This window comes from Ixodes scapularis, unplaced genomic scaffold (genome assembly GCF_016920785.2).
Source record: "Ixodes scapularis isolate PalLabHiFi unplaced genomic scaffold, ASM1692078v2 PGA_scaffold10__122_contigs__length_95168666, whole genome shotgun sequence".
NCBI classification, from domain to species: domain Eukaryota; kingdom Metazoa; phylum Arthropoda; class Arachnida; order Ixodida; family Ixodidae; genus Ixodes; species Ixodes scapularis.
Genome location: NW_024609836.1, coordinates 74,200,684 through 74,226,535, shown reverse-complemented (window position 1 = coordinate 74,226,535; position 25,852 = coordinate 74,200,684). Strand labels below are relative to the sequence as shown.

The following is a 25,852-nucleotide window of genomic DNA, read 5'->3' as shown; positions in this document are numbered from 1 at the left end:
TGCGTGTGAGGACTGAATTTATCGCTAATGTCGCCACTCTAAGCGTAGTGATCTTTATGATTTATGTCAATTTGGGCACACTATACCAGTGCACTTTTTTTTCCTAGTAGAAAATGTTCCGAGATTTTTTCAGTGCACCAATATAGCCATGCATTTTTGTTGTGGACGCTTCTGTTGCAAGGAAAAGGTGTTCCGCCACTAAATTAAACTAATTTACTACGTCTGCCTTTATCCTAAAGGTGGTAAAAATGACTATTGAGTGTTTCCAAGTATTACATCAACGATTCTGTACAATACTAAAGAGGAAGGGGCAAGTGACCCATTTGGCATGAACTCCCTCAAGAAAAGCGTACGATTAATATTTTTGAATCCACTGATTTGTTATGAATACTTCTTTTTACATTCTTTTTAGACTGGTGTTTTATAGGTATATATGGTTCTTGATTTTTATTCGAACATATTTTTTTTATATATAAATTCGTTAAGGGTGCTTCGCGGACACTATTCGTCCATTTTTTTTGTAACAAACTCAGTGGTGGTATTTGTGGGGCAGTTCTGGAAGACTTACAGTCCAGGTATATTTTAACTTGCTTTAGCATAATTCTTTCCCATAAGATTGAACTATATGTAACAGAAGCACAAGCAAGCATTTCCCGTAAAAAAAACTAAAAAAACTAAAAGGGTGTAGATTTTATTTGCAAATACTGCGAAACCCACCACCTAGTTCAGAACCGGAAGTAGTTGGGAGCTATTTGAACACTAGCGCCACCACGTTTCTACTCGCGCGAGAAAGAGCGAGTGACACGGCGGCCATGGCAATTCCGCACAAGGCGCGGATTTGTATGTCGGGCATTGGGGGAGGAGGAGAAAGCGGGGAGGGGGGTAAGCAGGCATTTGGCTGGCGTTTGGAGGGGGGGGGGCTATTGAGAGAGGACGTTACGGCCGAAACATTTCACAGATCTATTTTGTTGACCCGATATTTGCTATCTTACCCAAACTAAGCTTTTCAAACCGAAAGTTTACCATGGAGGAATTTTGTGTGTGTGTGTGTGTGTGTGGGGGGGGGGGGGGGGGGGGTTCCTCCCAAACAACTTTTCAGCTGAGTTTGGGAGGTAGCAATGCAAAGGTTGGGCCGCGCGAGCGAGACGCGATTTGAGTCCGGCTTAGCTCGTGCCCTGACTTTGGCAATGCTTTCCTTCTCCAAGTTTCAGCTGAGACGCTCTTTCTAGCAAGCCGGCCCTGATGTCTCGCATGTAGAGGAGATATTTCGCCAGTTCAGGATGCTCGGTATTTTATGGTGAGGTTTGTTTTCTTCTAATTAAATAGTTAATTACCAATTTCTAGTTAATTATTCGGTAAATCGGGACGATTAGCCCTTAATAATATATCTACTGGCCGTATAACTCACCGGCACAAATCACACTCTTGTACCTTTCACGGTTTTCTTTTGTCTTTAATATGCATATATGAATTAAAAACAAGCACCCTATATTATATATGCATCTTTCAGTGATGTTTTTTTCAAATGGTTTTAAAACCCACCACCAGCTATAGTCCCTAGCCGCAATTTAAACTTCTTTGCTACTGTTAAGAGTGGCAAAGAAGAACAAACACAAGTGAAGCCCTGAATGTACTCTGTCACCCACTTCACTCATCTTTTCTTGTATTTAAAGATATATGGCGTATTGAATTGAAATTATCGAATTTATTCCGCTTAATGTGACCACAATCAGCTCGAGCCCTTAATAGCCCGCATGTATGAAAATCAATCAAAGAAGAGATGCAAATAGAAAAACAGGACGTAATTCTGGAAAGGTAAAAGTATATAAACAAAACTGCATCAAACAACGGAACAGGGATGTTTGTCAGAGGGCTGACAAGGTTCATTTAAAACGTTGGAGGGGTGAAAATTAATCTAAATTGCTCCGAAGATTATTATAAAGGAGCTGTAGGCTCGTTATTGGGGACCGGACACCGACTTTCCACTGGTAAAAAAAGAAATGTAAGTTTTATATGCTTCTGAGGGACATTAAAAAATCGCACTTAAAAGCAAGAATGCATCAAGCGTAACGTTCAATATCTTATACGAAAATAAAAATGTTATAGAGAAACTTTTATAAAACGGTTTCTTTATAATTACAAGACAAAATTCACCGATCTATCACCTTACTTCCTGAGGTAGCTGCTCAAATTCCGGACTGACCTTTTCCACACTAATAGGCGGAACTGTTCCCGAATAATTTGTCTCTACAGTTGGCTTCTATATAGTAGTGGTTGCCTATTAACAAGACACGGCTGTATTCTCGTAAATCTTTTGCCTGAACTAATCAATAAAAGTTTTCAAGTGGAGTGAATTATGAATCAAGCAGACAGGCAAATCAGAAGAACAGTCAAGCGTTGTATCGGGAATTGGTAAGCCACTAGACACTTCATACTTATTGCGAAAGCACTGGAGCGTAATCTTTTGAAAACATTGAGAGTGATATACAGTGACACCGGTGTTTGTCACCATTCTAATTAGAAGTACACCTAGCCTCTACAAAGAAAGTGACACACATTCTTGCTTACCGTTAAATATGACTGTTTTATACGTTTCGGACTCTGCCGCGAAATACTCAAACCTGAACGTTTTACATTCTTTTTTTTCATTTTCTTTTTCTTCGCTTAAAGAGCTAACTGTGCACGATACCTATCGTTACATATACCATGATTTTGTGGCAGCTAACTTATATTCTGAATACTTAGAATATTAGTTGAAGCACTTTGGCGACTTGTTAATATCTTTGAAACAGTACAAGAACATTCGATTTTTAGTGCCAAATTATACGTATCGTAAAATTTGGCACTAAAAATCGAATGTTCCTGTACTGTTATATGTTTGTATTTATGTTGTATTCATATATTACATCTGATGGTTAGGTTTGCACTTTTTGTTTCAAACAAAATTTATATTGTATATTATGTTATCTGATTCTTTCAGACATGAATGCAATCCGTCATGGCGCAATCTCTACTTTTTTAATCTACATTCGTCTCCTTTTACATTCGCTCGTTATGTGTGCGACTCCGGCTTATACGACGGATTCACATATTTGAATAAGGAGACAATAACCCTCAGACTCAACATAAAGAATATGAACGCAATAGTCGTGTCTAATATTTAAGTGCACTAGCGAATTTTTCATGCTTACTTCCGTATATATGTTACAATAATATACTTACTCATTGTGAACGCCATAAATAAGCATGTACTTTGAATTACAATACCCATAACGTTGGCAGACAAAAAAAAACTGCCGGACTCTGTTCTTTCCACTGAAAATGAAGATAACGAAACATAGAGTTATACAAGTACGCTGTTGTTCTAAAAGTATTCGAATAATATAGGTGCTGGATTGTTTTAGTAGAAATTTATTATTTTTTTTAACGGCTGGGAAGTCCCAAAAATACAAAAATGTAAGCTGATGAATATAATTCAAGCCGAAGAAATTGTGAAATATAATTTAAAACTACGATAACTATTTTTCCATAGAGAAACATATTTCCCGTGTGCTCTATCGTGCATTTGACCAAAACACGCATTTGATAAATTGCATCTATAGGGTTACACTAGCTTGCTGACTTTGATTGAACCAATGTAGCACATTCGTTCGGAATTCAATAAAATCTACTCTAAAGTCATTATATTATTTTCTGAAAATGTTGCTAATATAAAGTACATGAAAGCATCATCGGTTTGTCGATAGAATTTTAGGTGCGTGAGTTTTATTTACTTTTGAGATATTTTAAATCACTGATGATTTAACCGACAATGCAAATCATTCGGAAACTACTCATTTATCGCCTTTACTTACTAATACTTGTCAATCAATATTTGTATAATATATAAATATCCGATAAATATCTGTTGCATACTGAGTTTTCGAGAAAAGGCCATTAACTCTAACAAAGCGGCGTCCTTTAGTTCCAATTCATAAATATAACAACAAAAAAACATTGCAATATTGATTTTTAATGGAATCTTAGCTATATTTTAGTAGCATATGTGAAAGAAACTATATTATTTCATGCATGTATTTATTTGAAAAATCCGGTCAAAACTATATTATTAATAATGAGTATCTTGCCCCACGGCTAAAACTGTTAAATTATAAAGTGCTGAAATCCTAGTTTTCAGTCATTATGTTATCCGGCAGTAAATTATTTTTTAAACTAATGTCTTATATCTTTCGTCTATGAAACATTCAGTTGAGTAAAAGTAAAGGCATATTACCGTCCACAAAATTAGCTTTCACGTTGATTTGAATAAGAACTAAGCCCGCATAAAGAAAGCTCCCCTTTTGGTCGTTTGATCTTATTCAAACTTCACGATGGAGTACTTTACACTGCATTTTTCTTATTGGTGCAATTTCTTTTCTAGTGATGAGCATATATTTCTCTCCCCCTGTCATTCACACTGGGGCATGTCTGGAAACTGCCACGGTCCTAGCAGTAATCTTGTGAACTTGTAATTGCTAACGAAATTGACAGTTTTTTTTACCATGTTTTCGATTCTAGATTTTAGGGATTCAGAAATCTACTTACATTTATTTGGAATAATTTTTGCCGAGACCTGACTTCCAAGTTCTTTGATTACGTTTGAGCTATTTCCTCTTAAATCTTAATTGTTACGATGCAAGTGTCTTATTAATGTTGGATAGTTACTAAAATTCTAAATACTAAGTGTGTAATAATATCGAACCGATTAAATAGACGTTCAGTTAGAACAGGGCTTAACAATTTCATTTTCCCATCAAGTCAATTTCTTGAAGAAAATTGGAATAAAAATAAGTTAATTAAAGGGTCTCGTGATTACGAATACCAGCCTTTTCGTTTAATTGCCACCCAAAATCAGGTGTCATTTGAAAGATAGTTATGTTATTTTAAAGCTATTTTATCTAAATTATAATTCGAGGAACACAGCTGTTCAACCTATATTTTCTGCAAATGAAAATGCCTCCCAACTTGTGTTTCGCAATTTTTAACCGGTTGGAATGCATATTTTGTTTTGCGAACGGAATTTTCGTTTGAGGTACTAAAGTAACATATGTATTCTAATGTTTTTGCAGATATCAAAACTCACTGAAAAAAACAAACGTGGTATTATGAGCTTCATTATACCTTTGATTTGTTTAATCTATTGGTGTAGTCAATTAAAAATTTGAGATTCGCAAAGAGCGTTAATTTTAAGATAATTCAGAAAGAGAACTCAAGCCGGATGAAGATCGCTGTAAAAAATATCAATTACGGGTGCAGCTCGCATGACTACAATGTATAATGGAATCTTAAAAAAAAAACATCAAGAAATAATTTTAAAAGGCTGAAAGACTAGCTAATTACCAAAATTTTTAATATTTGATATCCAAGTCGTACATTACAGCTACACCGAACTCAACACTGCAGCTCTGTTTGTTTTAATATACAATGGTTGTGGAAATAAACATTCTTTATTTCTTGATCCCGCTGACATCACCCTACGCAACTAGTGCGTACTCGAACAGCCAGCATCGCAATTCATTCAAGAAAAAAAAAAAGAAACCGTGGCAACCTGGTTGTGGTTTTTTCCTGATAACTTTGACATATTCGATAATGTACGGTTCCTTCATTTGCATATTTTCGATTAGTTCCTCTTTGGAGACGACACACGATGATGAAAGGGACCATGATATATCATTACGTGACCTTGATTTTCGCAGATGAAGATAACGTCTCTCCGAAGCTCATAAACAATAATGGTACATGTACCGTCGGGTTCGAATGAAATGCGCACACTGGAGCGCGTGGACGTCGGCAAATGCTTCCCTTCCTATTAGGCCTATGGAAACTAACAAAACTGCGGGGTGGAGAAATGGGAGCTGCGAGGGAATCCGTCTTATTCTGGTGTCTTTGAACCTTGCCCAGCACAACCTAAGCTTTCACACTGCGGTGGTGGGGCGCGTGAAGTTCCATCACTGTTCGCATTTCATTCGAACCCGATAGTACAAGTGACGAGACAAACAGTGCGAGGAATTCTGGAGCAGAATGAGGAGCAGGTGCCATGTTCCAGCAAGCGCCACTCCGCATTCCACGCGGCGGCGTGTGCTTCCAGAACACATCTGATTGGATACATTTTGTATCTTGTGCATTAATAGGACTGGAAACGCCAGAAAGTGGCGTTTCCAGTCCTATTAAGCACTGGAAACGCCAAACGAAACGTGGTGTAGTGGTTAGCCGACCCGACCGGATATTACGAGGCCCAGAGTTGAGACCCTGGCACCGACGAATATTTTGGCTCTCGGTGGTAAAACTACCGAACGTCACACACACACACGAATATATACAGGGTATTTCACGAAAGGTGGACAAAGTCCATATTGCAAAAACCACGCGTCGCACCAAAGCAAAAAATAAAGGCTTGTGTCGTTTTGGTTCTAGGCCAGGGGCCTATTCGGGAAAATTTTTAAAGTTCGGGATAATTAATTTGTTAATTATTTTCGTAAATTAAGTTCTTAAATATACGCCTCGCAAGTGGGCTTATTTTCGTCTTCTGCGCATGAGAAAGGAAGTAGCGGTGACGTCAGAACGCCGAGCCCTGATTGGCTGGTTGCGACCCCCTATCTCAGCGTCGTCTGCTCCTTTGCAACGTCGCCTGCTCGTAACGTCGTCTGCGTCAGTCTTACCTTTCCTGCGACTTTCGGAAGTGCATTACGAGCGAGCTCGACTTCGCCTTTCAGAGAAGGCAGACGAAATAAAGCGAGCGGTACGTTGTTTCTGTCTAACAACTAGCAGACGCGCATCAAGGAGGGAAGTCAAAGGACTCACTGGCGAGGTGTCCCGAGGCGCCGAGGTTTGTTTGCGAAGAACCGAGAGTGAGCGTGTTAGTGTCCGCAAGTTCCCTCCCAAATACTTTTTCCCTCCTTTCGTGTGCGGCGAGACCCCTCATTCTTTAACGGCGTTGGCGGGTTGGCGCAGATAACGTCGTCTGCTTTACGTCAAAGCGATGGCTGCTTTACCTTTCCTGCGTCTGTCAGAGATTCACCGCTTTTTCACCGGCGAGAATCACCGTTGCCTCGGGAAACAAGGTGATAACAAGAGGAAGAAATTGACCTCTTAATCTAAAATTGAGGTCAGCGATCAAAGTATAATACGGGAGGGGTTCACAAGGGTCGCGCGGGCATATTCCATTCAGCACGCCAGCCGGTCGTGGGCAGACGGTCGCCGAGTCGCAGAGTGCCTGCTAAGCCTAACTGCTGAACTCGCTTGGTCGCGTTCGGTAGAATCGTGGCCGTTGGAGCTTTTCCCGGGTGTTTGTGGATCCAGCGTTCTTGTTCGTCGTGGTGTGTTTCAAGTACTTTTTACTTTTTTCTTGCTGCTTGAAGTCGGGACGCGTGAGAAGCGCACGTAGAAAAATAAACGTCCGTGGGTCGTCGCGACCGCGACGCTGTCGGCCATGCTGATTTTATCGTAAGAAGTGCGTAAGACAGCTTCGGAGCTGTCGTAGGATTTCGTCGTAACCTGCGCAAAACTTACGAAACTTTCGTTTCGTGAATACGAATTTGTTCTTAAGTTTTGTCTTACGGACATTTTTGCCGTAAGATCGTTTCGTGAATCTGCTCTGCGCTTCCAAAAATCGCAGGAAAGGTAAGAGAGACGCAGACGACGTGGCGAGCAGACGACGTTGCAGAGGAGCAGACGACGCTCAGATAGGGGGTCGCGATCAGCCAATCAGGGCTCGGCGTTCTGACGTCACCGCTACCCCCTGCGCAAGAAGCAGACGAACTTGCCCTCCGCATTGAGTTTAAGGCCATGCTTTTAATTAGAATCTTGCCGAGAATCGTCGAAAAACACTAAATCAACAAATTGCAGAACGATAGAAGGCACGCGCGGTATTTTACGGCTTTCTCCAAAACCGCACAATTTCGACGGGTTTATAAGTTTCGGTTTCCAATCGGAGCGCATCTCGGCCCCGACGGCACCGCGCCCCTTGGCGAAATAGTGAAACCTGCCTCTGATGCGTTGTGCGATGACAGTCAACACCTCCTAGAAGACAAGGCCGTAGCGCTCTTCTCGTGACGTCGCAAAGGAAGGCCATCGGGGGCGCGCGTCGAAGCGAAGGCAACGCGCGTGGATCGACCGTCGTAACGCGTTTTTAGTCACATACGCGTGTCATATTAGCTAAAATGAAAGCTGCACATAGCAACGGGTATAGAAAACATTTTATTACACGAGCAAAATATTACACCGCTAAATAATCGGTACGAAATGGCACGAGGTATGCGTATAAGACGTCTATAGAAAAATGTGATTGTTTTAAGTCGAAAACATTAAGTCATGCAGTTATTGTTGTAGGAATGCATATTTTATACAGAAATACTTCGACAAAATGGCGAGACACGCAGTGATTTGGAAACAGCAAAACAGAACAGTTAAAAATCAGGTAGACGTAGTCAACGCGGACAAGGCAAGACAAGTGTTTCTCACGATCATGTAAGTGACGTTATCGTGTGCAGTCACTGAATTCTTGCATCATACCCCGGCCACATGACAAAATTAATGTAATGTCGATCGAATGACATTATGGGGTCGACAAATCCGCTTGCGGCGCTCGTATATTCACTCAAGACCGCGAGCTGATTAAATCCTATATGACTGAATGAAAATATATTAACTTTTCCGTGTGGCAGGGGTACTAAACGTACTACTTAGTCTACTAATTTACCTCTCCCTATGGGCTCGAGCTGTCTTAGAACAAAACATAATTTATTTTGTATATAATAATACTATTACCTCAATAGTTAAGATTCTAGTATAAACGCGGTAAAGGCAATACAATAACCTTAGTATAAATAAACACAGAACCACAAACAACGCACTTTCAATAATCACACAAACTTGTTTTTCACCTTCCAGTTAAAACTAGATTACCGCGCATATTTACAAATGTCGACGCAACTGCCTACGAATAACGACAAAGAACAAAATTGCAATCTATCATGCGATTAAAAAAACGATCAGCATTTTACTTGCGTCCTACATGACCAAGAAAGCCCGTAAATAAGTTGTTTCTCACCTGTCGATCGTATCCATACGTCCCACAATATTCGTGACGAACACATTTGAACACGAACTCCAAGCCTCTCTCTGTCGAGAGAAGGCTATCGATTAATCGACCAGAGTCTTCGTTGGCTAGTTGTCACACGTCACTCGAACCGTAGCAGGACTTGTTTCACGAATCCACGTAAATGCCGTAGTATCCAAGCGAACACAAAAAAAAAAAAAACCGCGACTACGGTGATGACAGAAATACGACGGGAAACAAGGCTCAAAAGTACCACACACGAGAGCAGCGGTTAACGTTGTCGACCCATCTCTTGCTGGTGTGCGCTCCCTGCGACAATGACTGGATTTCCTTTCGGTTTCCTTCCCTTCTGAGATGTCTCAGCGTTCCTTTTCAGACAGTCAGCAGCTCACGCACAACTTAAATTTACCAGGATCGGAGCCATGTGGCATTGGCAGCATCGTAGCCGGTCCTTTCGAAAAGTGTGGGTTGCTGCGGAACTGCACGTAGTCCCGCGGTTACGGGGATACTCATAAATATAAATTTGGTACTCTCAACCTTGGAAGCGCGTTGTATATTACGTTTATGTTATATATATAATAAATTGTACAAGACTGCGCCTTTAAAACGTATATTAATGTCGGATAAACGCGCATGAACGAACACCACCGCGCCGCTTGTCAAGGATCATTTTTTTTCACGTCGATAGCGTATTCTCACGTAGTTGCGCCATGGACTTCCTTCCTCCGCCATTGTGACGTAACCTGTCAGAGCGCTATGGCCTTGTCTTCTAGGGGGTGTTGTGACAGTGCAGCAGGGGTTGCAGGATTCACTTCTGAATTTGGCGGGCGTGTAACCGTTTTTCGGAACGCTCTTCTGTCACGTTTTTTATTTATTTATTTACTTAGTTATTATGCCCACAAACAGCTTACATCACAACGAAGAAAAAAACGCAGATCAGACGTTCTTACACTTCATACGTAACTCTAGTAAATAAAATAAAAATCCACGTGTCATGTCGCAGCTTAAACATTACCATTGTTTTAAGCATAGAATGCTATTAAACGCAACCCCTCCCCCCCCCCCCTCCCTAATTATGTCAGTCCGTCCGTCCCTCCGTCAGTTTCACGGGACCTACACACCAATTCAGTGACCCCGCTAAATTTAGCGGGAAAACTGATATCACGCGACCTGTTGACCAATTCAAATTTCCCGCTAAATTTGGCGGGAAAAGTGATATCATATGACCTATACAGCAATTCAGGTTCCCCGCTAAAGTTGGAGGGAATTTCACGTCACGTGATCTGTACACCAGTTCACTTTCCCCGTTAAATAAGGCGGGAAAATTTATGTCACGTGAACTAAACACCAAATCAGTTTCCCCGCTAAATTTGGCGGGAAAATTGATGTCATACATTGTCCCTTGTCCCTACTGCTGTTAACAAAATTGTATTTTTTTTATCTTTCTTATTTAATCTTTTTGAAACAAACGGCTCCGAAGTCAACACCCGTCACCCGACACCTAGAGTGGGGGGAATTCCTCGAAGGCTCGAACAGATCCCGAACCGCGAGTCCGCCCGTCGTAACTGCTGCGGTCGTGGTTGCGGCGACCGGAGACCCCCCAAGGATCAATCTGGGTGTCGTGTTCTCGCGGAGGACGCCATAAGGCAAGTTCGAGATCCCGTGGCACTTGCGGGTCCCGGCTTTTGCTTCGCTTTGTTTATTTTTATTTTATTTCGCGCTTTCCGGTTTTGCTTAGCTTTTATTGTTTATCTTTTGTTATTTACTGCGATAGATGACAACCGAAGAAGTTGTGCTACGTGGACATTAAAAACAAACAAACAAAACAGTTAATATGTGTTATTTCAATCGCATAAATCCCGATCCTATAAAGAGTTTTTGTTAATTTAATGTAGAGTATCAGAAACAGGTTAATAGAAAAGTGGAATAAAGAGAGGAAGAGCCTGAAAAAGAAAGAAAACAGATATAACAGAAAGGGAAAATTAAGCCCTCCTTAAATGCCTATACCAAGCTAAATCACCTAATAAAACTACTAGAATAGGCTGTGTAAATTATGGCTTTGTGCGGAGAAAGAACACAGGTTTTACTGGGAATATCCACTCCTCTTCTTTTCTTAAAGTTACTCCTTTTTATCAGTCTTCTTGCGTTTGATTCATTCAGAATTCTCGTGTGTGCTCATTATATTTCACGAAATATTACGCATATGGGGAACATATTTTGAAGCATGTGATTCAGAAATTTAGTGAAGCATATTCAAGGTCAACACTTGACAAAATATTTCTGCTCAAAGGAAATAAGGAAGAAAAAGAAAACCAAGTCCTAAATTACGGCTTTCAACGCATCACCAATAAAAAAAAACATCTTGCAGAAGAAAGAAATCACGAAAAAAAAAATACTGATCCTCAACGGCCATAGCTATAGTCACATGCGAAGAGGTCGAGCAAGCCATGGATACCTTCGGTCCTATAGATTTAGGACTTGTTTAGATTTCATTATTTGATATTATTTATGGCTTTTAAAGGAACTTTTTTTCTGTCTTTGTCTTAATGGAGAGGGTGTCGCTGCACGGTCTCAAGTACAGTCAGCACGGAATGCAACCCGAAGGACGGAGCTCATGGCCATCGACAAAGGCTGCTCCACCTGGAGGGCCCCTGAGAACTAATGAAAATGCGCTGAAGTTCGAGGGTACGGGTCCTACTGAGATGTGCTCAACCCTCGCGCGGCGCGTCTGGGACTTCCGCGTTTCGCCGGTGGTGCGCTGTAAGCGCCGTTACTCTAACCGCTCATTCAAACTGGAAGCGGATCCGCGTTCGCAAAGCGGTTGCGAACGCCCGGTTGTATAAAAATCTTGTACAATTTCACGCGCACTCGATGACATCAGGTGCGCGTGCAATTATACTGGATCTTTATACAACCGCGTTCGCAACCGCTTTGCGAACGCGGATCCGCTTCCAGTGTGAATGAGCGGTAAAGCCCCTTCATGTTTCAAAAGTAGCGCAAGGTTCGTCGATGCACAAGGCACGTGCAACGTTCAGCCCTTGAGAAGATTATGGCGGCACAGCGCACCACTGTGCAAGATTTCAGATGCCATGAATTTCCCAGAAGTGGCGCGTGGCACGTGCCTCGAGCATTTCTACAACAATGAATGGCGCCACTTTTCCCAGGATATAGCGGCTTCACTTCACTCGGGGCGGCTTTTGAGTCGCCGCACTGTCGCCCGGTCGACACCGGGCGACCATTTAACCTAGCTATTAGCGGCGAGATGTTTTGGTGGCGCCCTCCTACGGTTCCCCCTTGTGACGTCATTACCTTGCAAACAACAAGTTCGATGGTGTTTGTTATTAGCATGGTGGAAGCTTGAAATCATTGCGCTCCAAAGGAACACTGCCAACACCGTCAAAATTAAAGTTCTTTCATTCCTCTTATTTCCGTCGATGATAGATCCCCTTTCCGACGTCATAGTCAGCGTTCGGCCAATCGTGGAAGGCCGACCACAGCGACGCTTTCCGTCACGGGGCTAATAGCTCTTCGTGATAGGCCCTGCTCAGACAGGGTGATGAATTTATTCCGATCCGGAATGGATACGCCTGGCATATCGGTAATTACCAAAGAGAGCGTCACCGAGTAATTCCTTGCTTTTTATATGAATCGACTGATAACTTTGTACGAAAACATGCGCATGCCTTATAAAAACTGATGCATCCGCGTCGGTTTGTTGCAGCAATTCTTTTTTATAGATAATATGGTAGTGCCAGTAAACGAATTTTATTTCGCGTCTATAGCGTTTCACTATTTCTCAGAAACCGCGCGTGGCACGTTGTTCACCGGAGCCTCCGCGTGGTTCCGTTGACACGTCATCAAGCACTGCGGGTCTTCTGTGCACGAAATGTTTCAACTTTTACTTCGCCCTTGCGATACACAAAGAAATAATTATTGATAGCGCGGAAGAGATATCGCTGGGAATCTGCTACACAAAGCGAATGACGACGCTTTGTGTATCGGACGTGACGGCGCTTACAGCGCGCCACCGGCGAAACGCGGAAGTCCCAGATGCGCAGCGCTAGGGTCGAGGTCATGTTAGTAGGACCTGCATCCTCGCACCCCGGCGCATTTTCATTAATTCTCATGGCCCCTCCAGGTGGAGCAGTCCGTGCCGATGGCCACGCGTTCCGGCGTTCGGGTTTCATTTCGTGCTTACTGTACATATTATTACAAGAAGACAAAATTATCACGACACGTGAACATAAGACAAATTGTAGCTTAGAACAATTTTAGAACTTTGACTAGTCGCTAAACGTAATATCCGGAAACACTGTTTTAATAATAATAAAACAAATGAAAAAAAAACATCTTTGCGGTTGAAATAAACAGGTCATGAAATTTTGAACGTTGTCTTTATTTTGCCTGGATTACGCCGATTTAACTGTATATCCCAGCTTAATCATGTGATCTTTAATCCAGCTTGTGAAGGTAGACAACCTGACATAGTATCCAGTTCCGTTGGCACAAATTTGGCCAAATGAAACAATTCCGACCTGGACAGCTACATTTCCTTTTTCCTGAGATGCGGGGCCACCGGAATCACCCTGGAATCAATGAAATAAACATCTAAAACTTTAAATATATCCTTGCAGCTTTGCATTGTTCTACAAGGCAGCTATTAATGAAAACAGAACTTAGCAGGTGATAAAACGTCAATACATGTCAGACGATCCGAAAGAAACGACGGTACGTAATGTTTAATTAGTATGTTAGAGAGAAGTAACATTCAACTTACTTCTCATTTGGCAATTACCTAAATATTTCACTGCGCAAATTCGGATAGCAATACAAGTAAACAATATATATGTGTTCATCTGACAACAGGCCCTAGTAAAACAGTTATCACAACCTGCAATCACATGAGTTTTTATGCATTGCAACAAAGCCTACCGCTGTCAGTTCTTTTTTTTTTTCAATCTGTCAGTTGCGTAACCTTGAAGGGATTTTTTGTTGCCACAAGGTTATAACACTTCAAATAATAAAAAAAAAACATTGCCCTAACCTTCGTAAATATTAATTGCAATATTTATTTCGTGCTAATATTATTCTTAATCTAATTTTTGTTTTGATGAGTTGAAGTTTTTCAAGTCAGTAAGACGAGAATATTAGCTTTCAGGTCAACACGGAAGCGAATACTCAAATAAGCACACCAGATGGGTCATCGTGTGCCACCACCTGAAACCGACAAAAATCGTTCTCATAATATCAAGTTTGGGCAGAACCCCTTCCCCCCCCCCCCCTTTATCTTCAGACGTTATCGAAATTATAAAAAAAAAGAAAAGCATTATAGCTATCGTGACCGCAAAGTTTAATCAAATAACGCTAGTATTAACGTATTAATCAAATACACCCGACGCGCTTTTTGAGAAAATTTCTTCATGTGACACCGACATATGGCGCGAACGCGCGACCAGCAAAAATATTTAAAAGCACATTGGTTACCACTTCAAGGATCCTAAAACTAAAAAAAGAAACAGAATTAAACGTAGTGATCCCGCAGCCACAAGCGAAAAGCGCATGTCGTGTTATGGATGTAGCACTTGCTTTTGTATATCTGTGCTATGACATACGCAAGTTCAACAGTAGAGAATAAGAATCAGTATTTAAATTGTATGTACCACACACGCATCGATTCCTGGACGGTGGGCACAGAACATAATTGAATGATTATATGTCTTGTCGTGTTCAGTGCATATTTGAGATGTTTGGAGGGAAACTACTGCAGCCATTAATGAATCAGGAAACTGGCCATCTGAGACAAGCAAAACGAGGACACCACAATAAATCGGTTGGGTCAGGTAGAAAATTCTACATACAACTATCTTTCAAATATAGATAAACGAAATTCTTCAGGCGCTAAAAAATTCTCAAAACAGTTGGGTTATTAATGCCGTCATTATAAGGTTGTAGTATCCAGAACAACAGACAGAGATGCAGTACACTCTTCACTTAAAAAGAAGCTGAAACGGTATCTCCTAATAAGGTAATGCTTCTTTCTGGCGTAGTATTTTTTGAAGAATCTAAATATCATCATCATTTGACCTTAAAACGACATTAAACGTACTTTTTGTGATATTCGTGATGCTTGGATTCGGATTAAAAAGAATCAAGTGTTTTAATCAAATTCAAAACCGCTTCCGGTTCCCTTTAATAGTGGTTCCGTAAGAAATAAGCAATGTCAAGGATTAAGGACTATAACGTCCTGCACAAAACTATCGCAATTGTAAAATGCTACTGGCTAATATCAAACAAGAAACTGGCATCAACGACTATCTCAATTGGAACGCAGTATTTAAGAAGCGAAAGTTTGAATTAGCTGTAAAGACATCAACCGTCACGTGAAGTCACGGTAAGACTTGTTTTCACGTTACACCATGACGTCACGCGAGCTGTCGTAACATGAAGTGATTGCGTCACAGTTTCAAGTGGCAACGTGACGTCTCGTAAGGTAAGGGTGTAACGTTACGTCACTTTATTTGAACGAATTCATGTCCCGACTTTTCAAATATCTGCACAATACTTCATTGTCAGATGGCGGAGAGTATGGTACGTGAAATAAAAAAAATGCAGATATTAATATATCTTAAAAAAAGGCTGAAAAGCGTTAGGTAGAGCGATGGAAAATATTTCGGTTGTATACCACCGCGAAACAATTATCAAAAAAAAAATCAGCTGCTTTTTTTTCTAGTTGAGAACCGACTTTCTTTTTGTTTTTGCTTTACTAGATTTCTTTTTTTTTTTTGTTATAAATGGTAATGTACGTTGATACGTTTCAGATATAAGTCAAATATGTGCTTTACTGACAGAATGCATGCTTAAGTTACATTCCCGTGCTGTCTCTAACAACCTATGTGGTACCTTCCTGTAAACTTTGTGACGACACCCTGAAACGTACAAACATTTGGAAGCAAAGGCCGAAAGAAGAGTTTACAACAACCTCTCTCTTCGATAGTTCTGTCCTGCTCAAGAAAAAAATGCATTAATACACGGCACAAACGCTCTGTCTCCCGTGAGGGGAAAAAAAATCGAGAGCTCTTTTGTAGCGACGGGAGCAGAATTCGCAATTGCAAGAAAAGAGTATCGCACAAAGGCTAACTCAACTCACTATTAGACACAACTGAACTCTAGTCCCCTGCAACTGAAGAAGGTAGGGCGAGGGAAAGGGAGACCGGGGAGAAGGAAGCAGACGGAACACTGGAGAGGAGAGGGAAAATTCTCCTTCCCTCTAAAGCGGTCCGTCTGCCAACCCCCTAAGGCTTTCCTTTCCCTCGCCCTAACTTCTTGAGTTGCAACGGACTGTAGCAACCCTTAGTAGAACTCACTTTAATTTTATAAAAGTTACCTAATTTCTAAATCTGATCCAAGAGGCTGCGAAACTCTATTGCAAACAGCGAAAACGTGATTCCAGATTTAATAGGGAGACAGCAGAGCTTGTTCTCGAAGGGTTACAAAAACTTTGATGGTGTTAAATGAAGGCTGGGGAAGCTCACACGAGCCAAAAAACAAGCAAAAACATGCTAAATTGTGTTTTCAAAATCTCCACTCGACTTTTAGTAAAGCAGAAAATTCATACCGCGTCACCCCGCAGAACAGCAGAAGAAATTTGCATGTTGGTTTTGGTGTAATATTATCTGGGGCGTTTACTGAATAGCCATTTGTATTTAGCTATAATAACTGCATTATCGGAGAGTGGAACCTGGGGATTCTGAAATTGCGTTTAGTTTATGTACTTCAAAAACACGATGAGGCACGGTGTGGCATAACATGATGTTGCACCGACGTTTGAACACCGACCTCAAAGAAGTCGACACGACCTTTCCTCCCTAGCGTTACCTAAAAAAAGAAAATAAAGGGACGGGAAAGACGGACTACCTAACGTCCCTTACACCTCTCATCATGGAAATGTCTTGCACCTTCCCGAAACTTCCGACGCCATTCCCTCGCGGCGCTATTATTCATGCAGTTTTCACAATACGGATCAAACAGACTCTGCTGAATTTACGTGTCGTTGTTCTTTCCCTATCCTTAAAAAAAGAATTACAAGGTGCATCTCGCGCTTGGCTCCAACATCCGTCGTGCGTGCCATGCTTACATACACATTGGACGAACGGCAAGGTATGAAACGGTCAACAGTATGAGGGGTCACATCGGACCCATTGACACAACTTTTTTTTTATCATCAGGGCGTGTTAACACTGGCACTATTTTAATTATCTTTAATATTTGTTTAATTTATAAAATATTTCTAATCTTTTTACGGTGTGAAAGTCGTCCCCATCCGGCGACCAGAATGTTATTCGCCATGGAACTCGACTCGGGAAGGCAAATCGTTCCAATATATCCATGGCTCTTCTCCAAGTTGAATGGACGAGATAGCTTGATGAGCGCCACATCATTGGCGTAATGGGGGTGAGGTTCATAATCCTCGTGCAAAATGAACTCGCTCGCCTGAAATGTAAAAACATCACGCTCTAATAAATCGCAGCTATAGTTTTTAACTTAAAGCTTTACAAAAAACCATAAAAATCAGCCTGGTCAAACTGGCTTCTGACCACAAGTACTCGGTCGTATATTTGTTAGTGAAGACTACACAACATGGTCCAAAGAGATGTTCATGGAATCTCAAACTACTGCATGCGCGCTTCTCAATTTTTTTTTATCGAACCACTTTGCAATAATGCCTCGAAAGCCTTAGCACAGAGCGTTGTGCGAGTAATCAGCAAATTAAAACTTTACAGAATAAAAACAAACGCATTAATAAGCAACACATCGAATAACGATAAGACTGCCATGGCGAACGGCAGCTGCTGTAGATTTACCATTTTCTTGAACCACCTGAGACTGGGTGGAGAACTTGAAGAATTTAAAGTGGAAGGGACAGGAACGGAAAGACAGAAGGCGTCGCCTTAAAAATTTGAGACGGCGCCTTCTGTCTTTCTGTTTCTGTCCCTTCCAATTTTGCTTCTTCTAGTTCTCCACGCAGTCTCAGGTGGTTCACAAAAATGGTAAAAAACAAAATGAAGATGCTTTACAATAATAATATTTAAGAAAAAGATATAGAACATGACGAAAATAATCCCTGGAGAAGGGGAATAAGAGGGGTTAAGGACAAAGACAAATCTCCAAACACAGCTAGGTGACTGGTGCGCGACCGAAAAAATCCGCCTGGTCCGAGCATCGAACCCGGGACCACTCCATTACAGGCGGAGCGCTCTTTCAACTGAGCGAACCAGGGGTTAGACGTCAGTAGAGCACACGGGTTTTATCAGCGGCCACCAGTCTAACACCAACAAGGGTGAAGCTGGCAATTTAAGGTTATGATCATAATGCAATTAAATGCAAAGGTGCAAACGAGCTCGACAAGAGTGACGAAACTAATTATTTTCGTCATTCTTGTCCAGCTCGCTTGCACCTTTGCATTTAATTGCATTATAAACATATCAAACCAAATCAAAGCTTTATTTTCCAGAAACACTGGAAGGAGTCCCAGACAACAAGCTGTTAAGATAGCTTGACTGGGTCTGGGACCCTTATTACATGGCAGCAGCTTGGTAGTGCGCAACACTGCACTAGCGTAACATTTGATAAGACAAACAAAAAAAAATCGGAACTTTGTAAACATTATAACACTAAGTTAGGGAACAACGAAGATATAAGAGCGCAAGTCTCGTTTTCTAATCATGTATATGATTATGTTGTTTGTGAGGCATTTATTTAAAACAAGTGGTACGTTGTAATGTAAAGTTTGTAAGTTGTAGTTTGTGGGGGAACAAGGGAGGACCCGTGCTTTTTTAAGTTTAATGTTGAGTGGTAAAACGTTGCGACAACGAGAAACAATACCAACGATCCGAGAAATTTTAGCTGTTAAATAATTTACATTACAATCCCCCCGTCATATTCTCTGAAACAAAATACGCCTAAAGTTTTATGCTGGCTGACTGTTTCGATTGTCGACGTACCTAGTGTGAGAGTGTAATTTACTGAAGTGGGCTTATTTTTTTATCTAAATAAGATTGCTTTAGACTTCATTGTATTTACCATAAGGCCGTTAGTATCAGACCACAACGGAAATTCGGTAAGAGTAGAATTGGCTTGGCATAACAGTGTATCAGCATCAGCCGCAGAGAAAAACATACTCGTGTCGTCCACCATATATAACGAACTGCACTTGGTTATCGATGTATCGATAGAACATATTTTCCACTCACTAAAACTAAACACCGTTAGCATGCCTGTTCAATACGTTAGTTCAGTTATGCTCAGATCCATATACTTTTCAAGTGTAATTACGTATTTAGAAAAAAGCCCTCGATTTTATTTTTTTCACACGTAGAAACAACTTTGCTGATGTGGTGCCGCATTCGTAGATGGTCCGCGCCTCAGATATCTCATATGCTCTTGGATGAAAACAACTGGGTCAAGTAATAATAAGTATATTTTGTTTATTATGATGATATTCTTAGAGCATTTCATAATACATAATTCTAGTATTCAAGCTAGTTCAGTAAGATCGGATGGTCATTATCTGCAGGTGATGAAACAAACTAATCTCATAAGCGTCCGTTGCGCATACTCATAGAAACGAATGACGGCTCTCCTGCTTACAAATCGAACTTGTTTGCAGGGTCCCGTATTCTTAAGATTTATAAATCCAGCCTGAACTCTGGTCAATCTGGGTATCAGTCTGCAATGCAAAATAGGACGGTTAAACTTCATCCCTGCTCTACTGATGAAAAAACAATGCTCACTTTCCGAGGCAGTGCGCAGCTGTCAGAACCACGTCTGCCGAAATAATAGATCCACCACAGGAATGACTATCTTGTGCCCACTGGATGGATACCTGTACTTGGAAAACATAAAGCGAAACCTCGACTACAGTCAAGAACAAAGCAAAATTGAAACGACCGAGAGGCGCCTAACAGATACCGGTCAGGATGGCTCCTGCCCCGACAAATGTTGAACTAGCCTCGAGGGATAAAGTGCTGACCAGATTCTGGTGGCATGCAATTGGACTCAGCCTGGTGAGGCTTGTGAAGATCATGTCGTGGCTGCGCACGTGCTTGTTTACACTTAATATAGGCCTATTAATAGTTATATGGTAGTTTGCCTGTTCAACCACCGTTTTAACCGTCGACTGCGATTCGAAGGGGCCAAAGGCGATAAACGAGGCTGGTTCATGAGACAAAGAACACCACTGCTGCCAACAGCGAGACATCTTATATCGATATCACCAACAGGGAAAGGACGACATGGGATTGACGGGAATTTCTAATTGTCCCCTTTTGTATCGTCAGTTAAATGTTTTTTCTGTTGTTTTTTTTAATACACTTTGATACTATTTTCCAGCATTTTTCCCCGATTCTATATTCGGCAATCTGAAGGTGCCCAAACACCAAATTCTGGCACCTATTTGGCAATTACAGAAATGAGAGAAAACACACAAACAAAATATTTCCTGTTACAATACAGTGATGTCTCGTTAATATGGACACCTCGGTTTCCGTAAAAAATAGTCCATAATGTGGGTTGTCTATAATAACGAGACAAAATGCATGCATTTTCCCAGTTTTTCCCCGACAGTGGTGTCTATATAGCGGCGTATCAATATTAACGGGGTCCATATTGACGAGACATGACTGTAGTATGTACTGATAAGCAATACAATGCTTAGACCAATACAAAATGTTAAAAAATAAACAAATATGTTCTGCAGTCTCTGTTAGTCGGGTGTGACACCATTTTTTATAAAAACTCGTTTATTATAAAAAGTGCCAGTAAATATATTTTTTCTTTAACTAAAATGTATTAGTCTATCTTGAATAGGCAACAGATAAAGCCCTGAAAACATTCGCAAACCTTGCTCAAAAAGTTAGAGTTTCGCATTTTGTCTAAAAAATAGAAAGTACGACCAACCTTGCAAACTCATAAGCCATTTTAAAGTTTATTTCGAAAATGTCCCCAAACACACCAAATGCCGTAGCCAAGCTAAAAGAAAATTATCTCATCGTCAATTTACGGTCATAAATAAATATACGGGTTATAACCTCTATAAAAAGTCCAAGATTAGATAATCTCTCACTGGACCTTTCTACTAAATACGGAATCGAAGATCGCGAGACGCCTGTTTTTCCGCCATTTGCAACAGAACCCAGACGACGCAATCGGACGTGGGCCATCCAATCGTGGCGGATCGCTTTTCGCTCGAGAATCGCCACACATTCTTAAATAATTCCACCCTTGGTTGGACCAGTCAGCCCCCTTGCTGCGCGAAAAGCGATCGCTCGCGATTGGCTGTCCCACGATCGACGCCGCTTTCTGACTTTTGCGCTAAATCATTCAAAAACGGGTATGTGGCGATCTTCGATGCCGGTTTTTATAAGGAAAATCGGAAGCGTATCAACCTAATCTCGCGCCTTTGGGAATGCTCAGAGGGCGTTGATTGCGTGATGATTATAAATAGAGAATCTCAGAAGCCACTTTGCTCCACCTTTCTTTTGTCAGAAAAAAAAAATAGAGTTAATCATTTTTCCCACGACAGGAGATACTCTGGAATGACGTCAGTGGTTGCGTTTTTTAGTCCTTCATCATGCCTTACGCAAGAAGCTACTGGAAAATACTGCTTGAACGGCACTCCCCCCAAGAAAGTGTATTTAATAATAAATAAGAATATCCGACTTGATATGGCCGCAGATCTTTTTAGAAAATAGATCATAGCCTTTTTGAAAATAGTTCAAAAGAGCCGACTGTGCTTTTATAGTATATGAAATGTCAAATAGGTCACAGGGAAGAGCTTGCTAAAGATTGTAAAACATCGTCAAGTTCGATTGTTGTTTTCTTAACATTCTAAGATTTTGGTCCTAATACTTGTTTTTACGACATTGTTTCAAAAGATCCGCCTACATCAGCAAATCGAAGATGCATATAAGTGAAAAGGATACATTTTCATGTTGAAAAAACAGCGCGACTAGGCGAGGACACAGAGACGAAGAGAACACAAGTAATACAAACCAGTTGTAATACAAACCAGTTGATAGTCAGCGGTTTGTCTTGTGTTCTCTTCGTCTCTGTGTCCTCGTCTAGTCGCGCTGTTTTTTCAACATGAACTCTCACCAACTCGCCCAGTTATCTATCCTTATCGAGGATACATTATATGTCCCTTATCGACAGCAAATATATCAGCTCTCAGCTTGGTTGCTTCAATTGTTCACGACTTGAAAAACGTTCCGAAGACTATTTGCTCCCAAAATTGTTTCAAAACTTGACCCAGAATACACTTTTATCAAAATTAAAATCGCATTTTTTTATACTACCGAATGCAAAATATAATTCCCGATCTTTTGTTTTGTATATTCTGTAATACGTCGATATTGCATCAACAACGTAATTTCGAAATGTTTTATTTTCTAGTGTTCATCGCGTTTTTTTTAGGTTACCTTGAGGAAAGGTCATTTAATAATCATGCTCGACTTGCTTCACATTGTGGATTATAGCATCTTGAAAATTCTTTGCCTGGTGGTTCTTATCACAACAAATAACACACTACGAAGTTTTGCATGCTCAAAATGCCGATAGATGCTGCATTTTTTTATGGGAGTTTATAGACGCTTTGCAACAGCTGCGCATGGGCGCCGCCATAATCGACCTTTAGTTTTAGTTTCCTCTTATTCCGTTCACTTCACATCATCATTACTATTGCAGGCCATGTTATTGTCACGTTAGATTCTACTGTGCGTTTCTCGTCAGCTTTGGCCTCTGTGGATTATCTGTTGAGGCTCGTCAACGCTCCAATCGGTAGCTCGGTAAGACAAGGGAAGGTCAGCAATGGCGGCCCTCATCTGGCGCGTGTGTAAAGCGTCTATATTCCGAATACCTATAATGATGTTCATTACAAGTATTTCTTTTACGCTTTACCAATTGCTTAAAAAAACAACGTGAAAGCCGCACTTATGCAGCATGTCCAGGTGAGTTATATGGCCAGGTGGACATAGCATAGGGGGCTAATCGTAACAATCCGTCGGCTAATTAAGTCAAACTCGTTAATTAACCTTTGAATTAGTTAAAATAGACGTACGGTTCTAATTAAAAACTTCCTGACCGTCATCGAAAACCACTAAATCAGAAATTTTCAGAAATTCTTTGAGTGCGTGAGAAGCGTGGTAGTGCGCTAAAGATACCACACGTGTAGCGCGAGCAAGGCTACCGGTGCGATAAAGCGGCCGCGTAAGTTTTCCGCCTCCTCTTAAAGCTGCAGCCTTGCACCGGCTGCATTAGTGGTACCTTTACAGCGCCACTATGCTTCCCACTCGTTCAAAGTATTTCTAAAAAAATCTTGATGTAATGGTCTTGGATGACGCTCATCAAGTTTCTAATTGAAACCATATGGCAATTTTCACTAATTAAAAGGTTAATTAAGAAACGCTGCTTAATCACATGAGTGGTCGTTACGATTATCCTAATATACCATTTCCCCCTGGCCATACAACTCACCTGCAAAAACAGCTTTAGTGTAACATTCAAGGCTTTTTACAAACAAAGCTGTAAAGTTTAAGAAAACAGTATGGGACATTTACTTTACGTTATCTCAATCTAAATTATATGCATGCAATGTGCAATTTTTATAAAGTCGTATCTGCGCGAATAACGAAACAGCGACAAACTGTACAACTGGTCAGGCTGACCTCAACCAATTAACTATTTAAGAAGATTAGATGCAGTCGCTTACTATCCAGGGAAATTCCCGCGCTTCTGCCGGCCTCCCTCCAACAATCCTGGGCCTGCTTTTCAACTGTCTTCTACCGCAGTTACGGTCCGGCCAAACTGCACCACAAGCTACCCGACAAATAAGAACACAAATATTCATGATCGCTATTACCATCATCATCATCATCATCGATTTATTTTAAGTGCTTATGAACGGCGAAGTTGGCTCAGTTTTAATGCAGCGTATACTGATTACACATTTCGGGACGTTAATGCCCGCTCAACGATGTCGCTATACGGCATTTTATGTCGGTAATGAAACTAGCTAAGATGACGTACATTACCGTGGGTAATAATAAACCTCAATAACAAAGAAGAATTTAAACTCGAAATCGGTAAATTAGAACTCACAGCAAATGTCCTGTTTGGGATAAGCGACACATGATTAAATATTAGTCAGACTAGAACCAAACAAGCTTGAGTACCTGTGTTAAAGATTTAGATACTGGTTTTGCTAAAGGTTTTATAAATATCTTTTACGCGGTTGAGGGACTGGTAAGGCTTATGTTTTCAACTGAGAGCCTGGGAGTAACCTTCAATTTTGCTAGCCATGGATAAATACCGAAAGCTGACTTGAGGTTTGAACATTCAATTAAAATATGCATACACTTACGTGAATAAATCTTATACTGGGACAACCACGTCGTCATATATGTCTCGCGTAATCATAATACGGAAAGAGGTGAACAACGGTCAAAACGCTCTTGTGTATAACCTTCAATCTGCTATTTATAGAAGTTTAGAAGAGGTTGTACATACATATCTCATCAACTACTGTACATTTACTGTTGATACCCGAAATAAATTATATTCATGCGTATGAGGACTGTATTTATTCCTAATATAGACACGACTAAAAACGTAGTAAGCTTTATGGTTTATGTGAAGCCGGGCACAGTCTGGATATACCAGTGTACTTATTTTTTTTTTCCAGTAGAAAATGTTGCGAGATGTCTTTAGTTCACCAAGATAGCTATGTATTCTTATTGTGAACGCTTCCGTTGCAAGGAAAAGGTGTTCCGCCACTAAATTAAACTAATTTACTACGTCTGCCTTTATCCTAAAGGTGGGAAAGGTGAATATTGATTTTTTGAAGTATTACATCAACGATTGTGGGCAATAGTAAAGAGGAAGGGGCAAGTGGCCCATTTGACATGAACGCAAAAAAAACGTACGAATATTATATTTTTAAATCCATTGCTATTTTTATTAATACTTCTTTGTACACTATTTATATACAGCTGTTTTATAGTTATATATGGTGCTTGATTTTCATTCGAACAGATTTGTTGTTGTTGTTTTAATTCGCTAAGAGTGCTATTGCGGACACTATTCCTCCATTTTTGTTTGGCAACAAACTCAGTGGCGCTAGTTGTAGGGCAGCTTTGGAAGACTTACGGTCCAGGTATATTTTAACTTTGTTTTAGCATAATTGTTTCCCCATGAGAGTGAATTATACTTCACAGAGGCATAAGCAACCATTTACCGTAAAAAAAAAAGAAACTAAAAAAAGAGTGTAGAATTTACTTGCAAATATTGCGAAACCCTCCGCCTAGTTCAGAACCGCAAGTGGTTGGGAGCTATTTGAGCACTGGCGCCACCACGTTTCAACTCACGAGAGAAAGAGCGTTGCCCTGATTTATTTTTTTGACCCCATATTTGCTATGTCACCGAAAACTAAACTTTTGGCTGGTGTATATAAATATGTTTTTATTAAAAAAAAGTTTACCGTGGAGGAATTGGTGGGGGAAGGTCACCCAACCAACTTTTCAGCTGAGTTTGGGAGATAGCACTGCAAAGGCTGGGGCGCCCGAGCGTGTTGAGACGCGTTTTGAGTTCCGCTTAACTCGTGCCCTGACTTTGGCAGTGCTTTCCTTCACCAAGTTTCAGCTGAGGCGCTCTTTCTAGCATGCCGGCCCTGATGTCTCGCATGTAGACGAGATATTTCGCCAG

The 25,852-nt window shown here is 40.8% G+C and overlaps 1 protein-coding gene across 1 annotated transcript; it reads right to left on the bottom strand.

Moving 5' to 3' along the window:
- Positions 1-13,506: 13,506 nt before the first annotated feature.
- On the bottom strand, positions 13,507-24,023 carry LOC8051524 (trypsin delta-like). The gene is made up of 6 exons (XM_029989355.2): positions 23,862-24,023; positions 19,888-19,979; positions 19,745-19,823; positions 17,398-17,587; positions 14,758-14,891; positions 13,507-13,683 (listed from the first exon to the last, which is right to left on the bottom strand). The coding sequence occupies exons 1-6, from the start codon at positions 24,021-24,023 to the stop codon at positions 13,507-13,509; spliced, it is 834 nt and encodes a 277-aa protein (XP_029845215.1).
- Between the last annotated feature and the right edge of the window lie 1,829 nt (positions 24,024-25,852).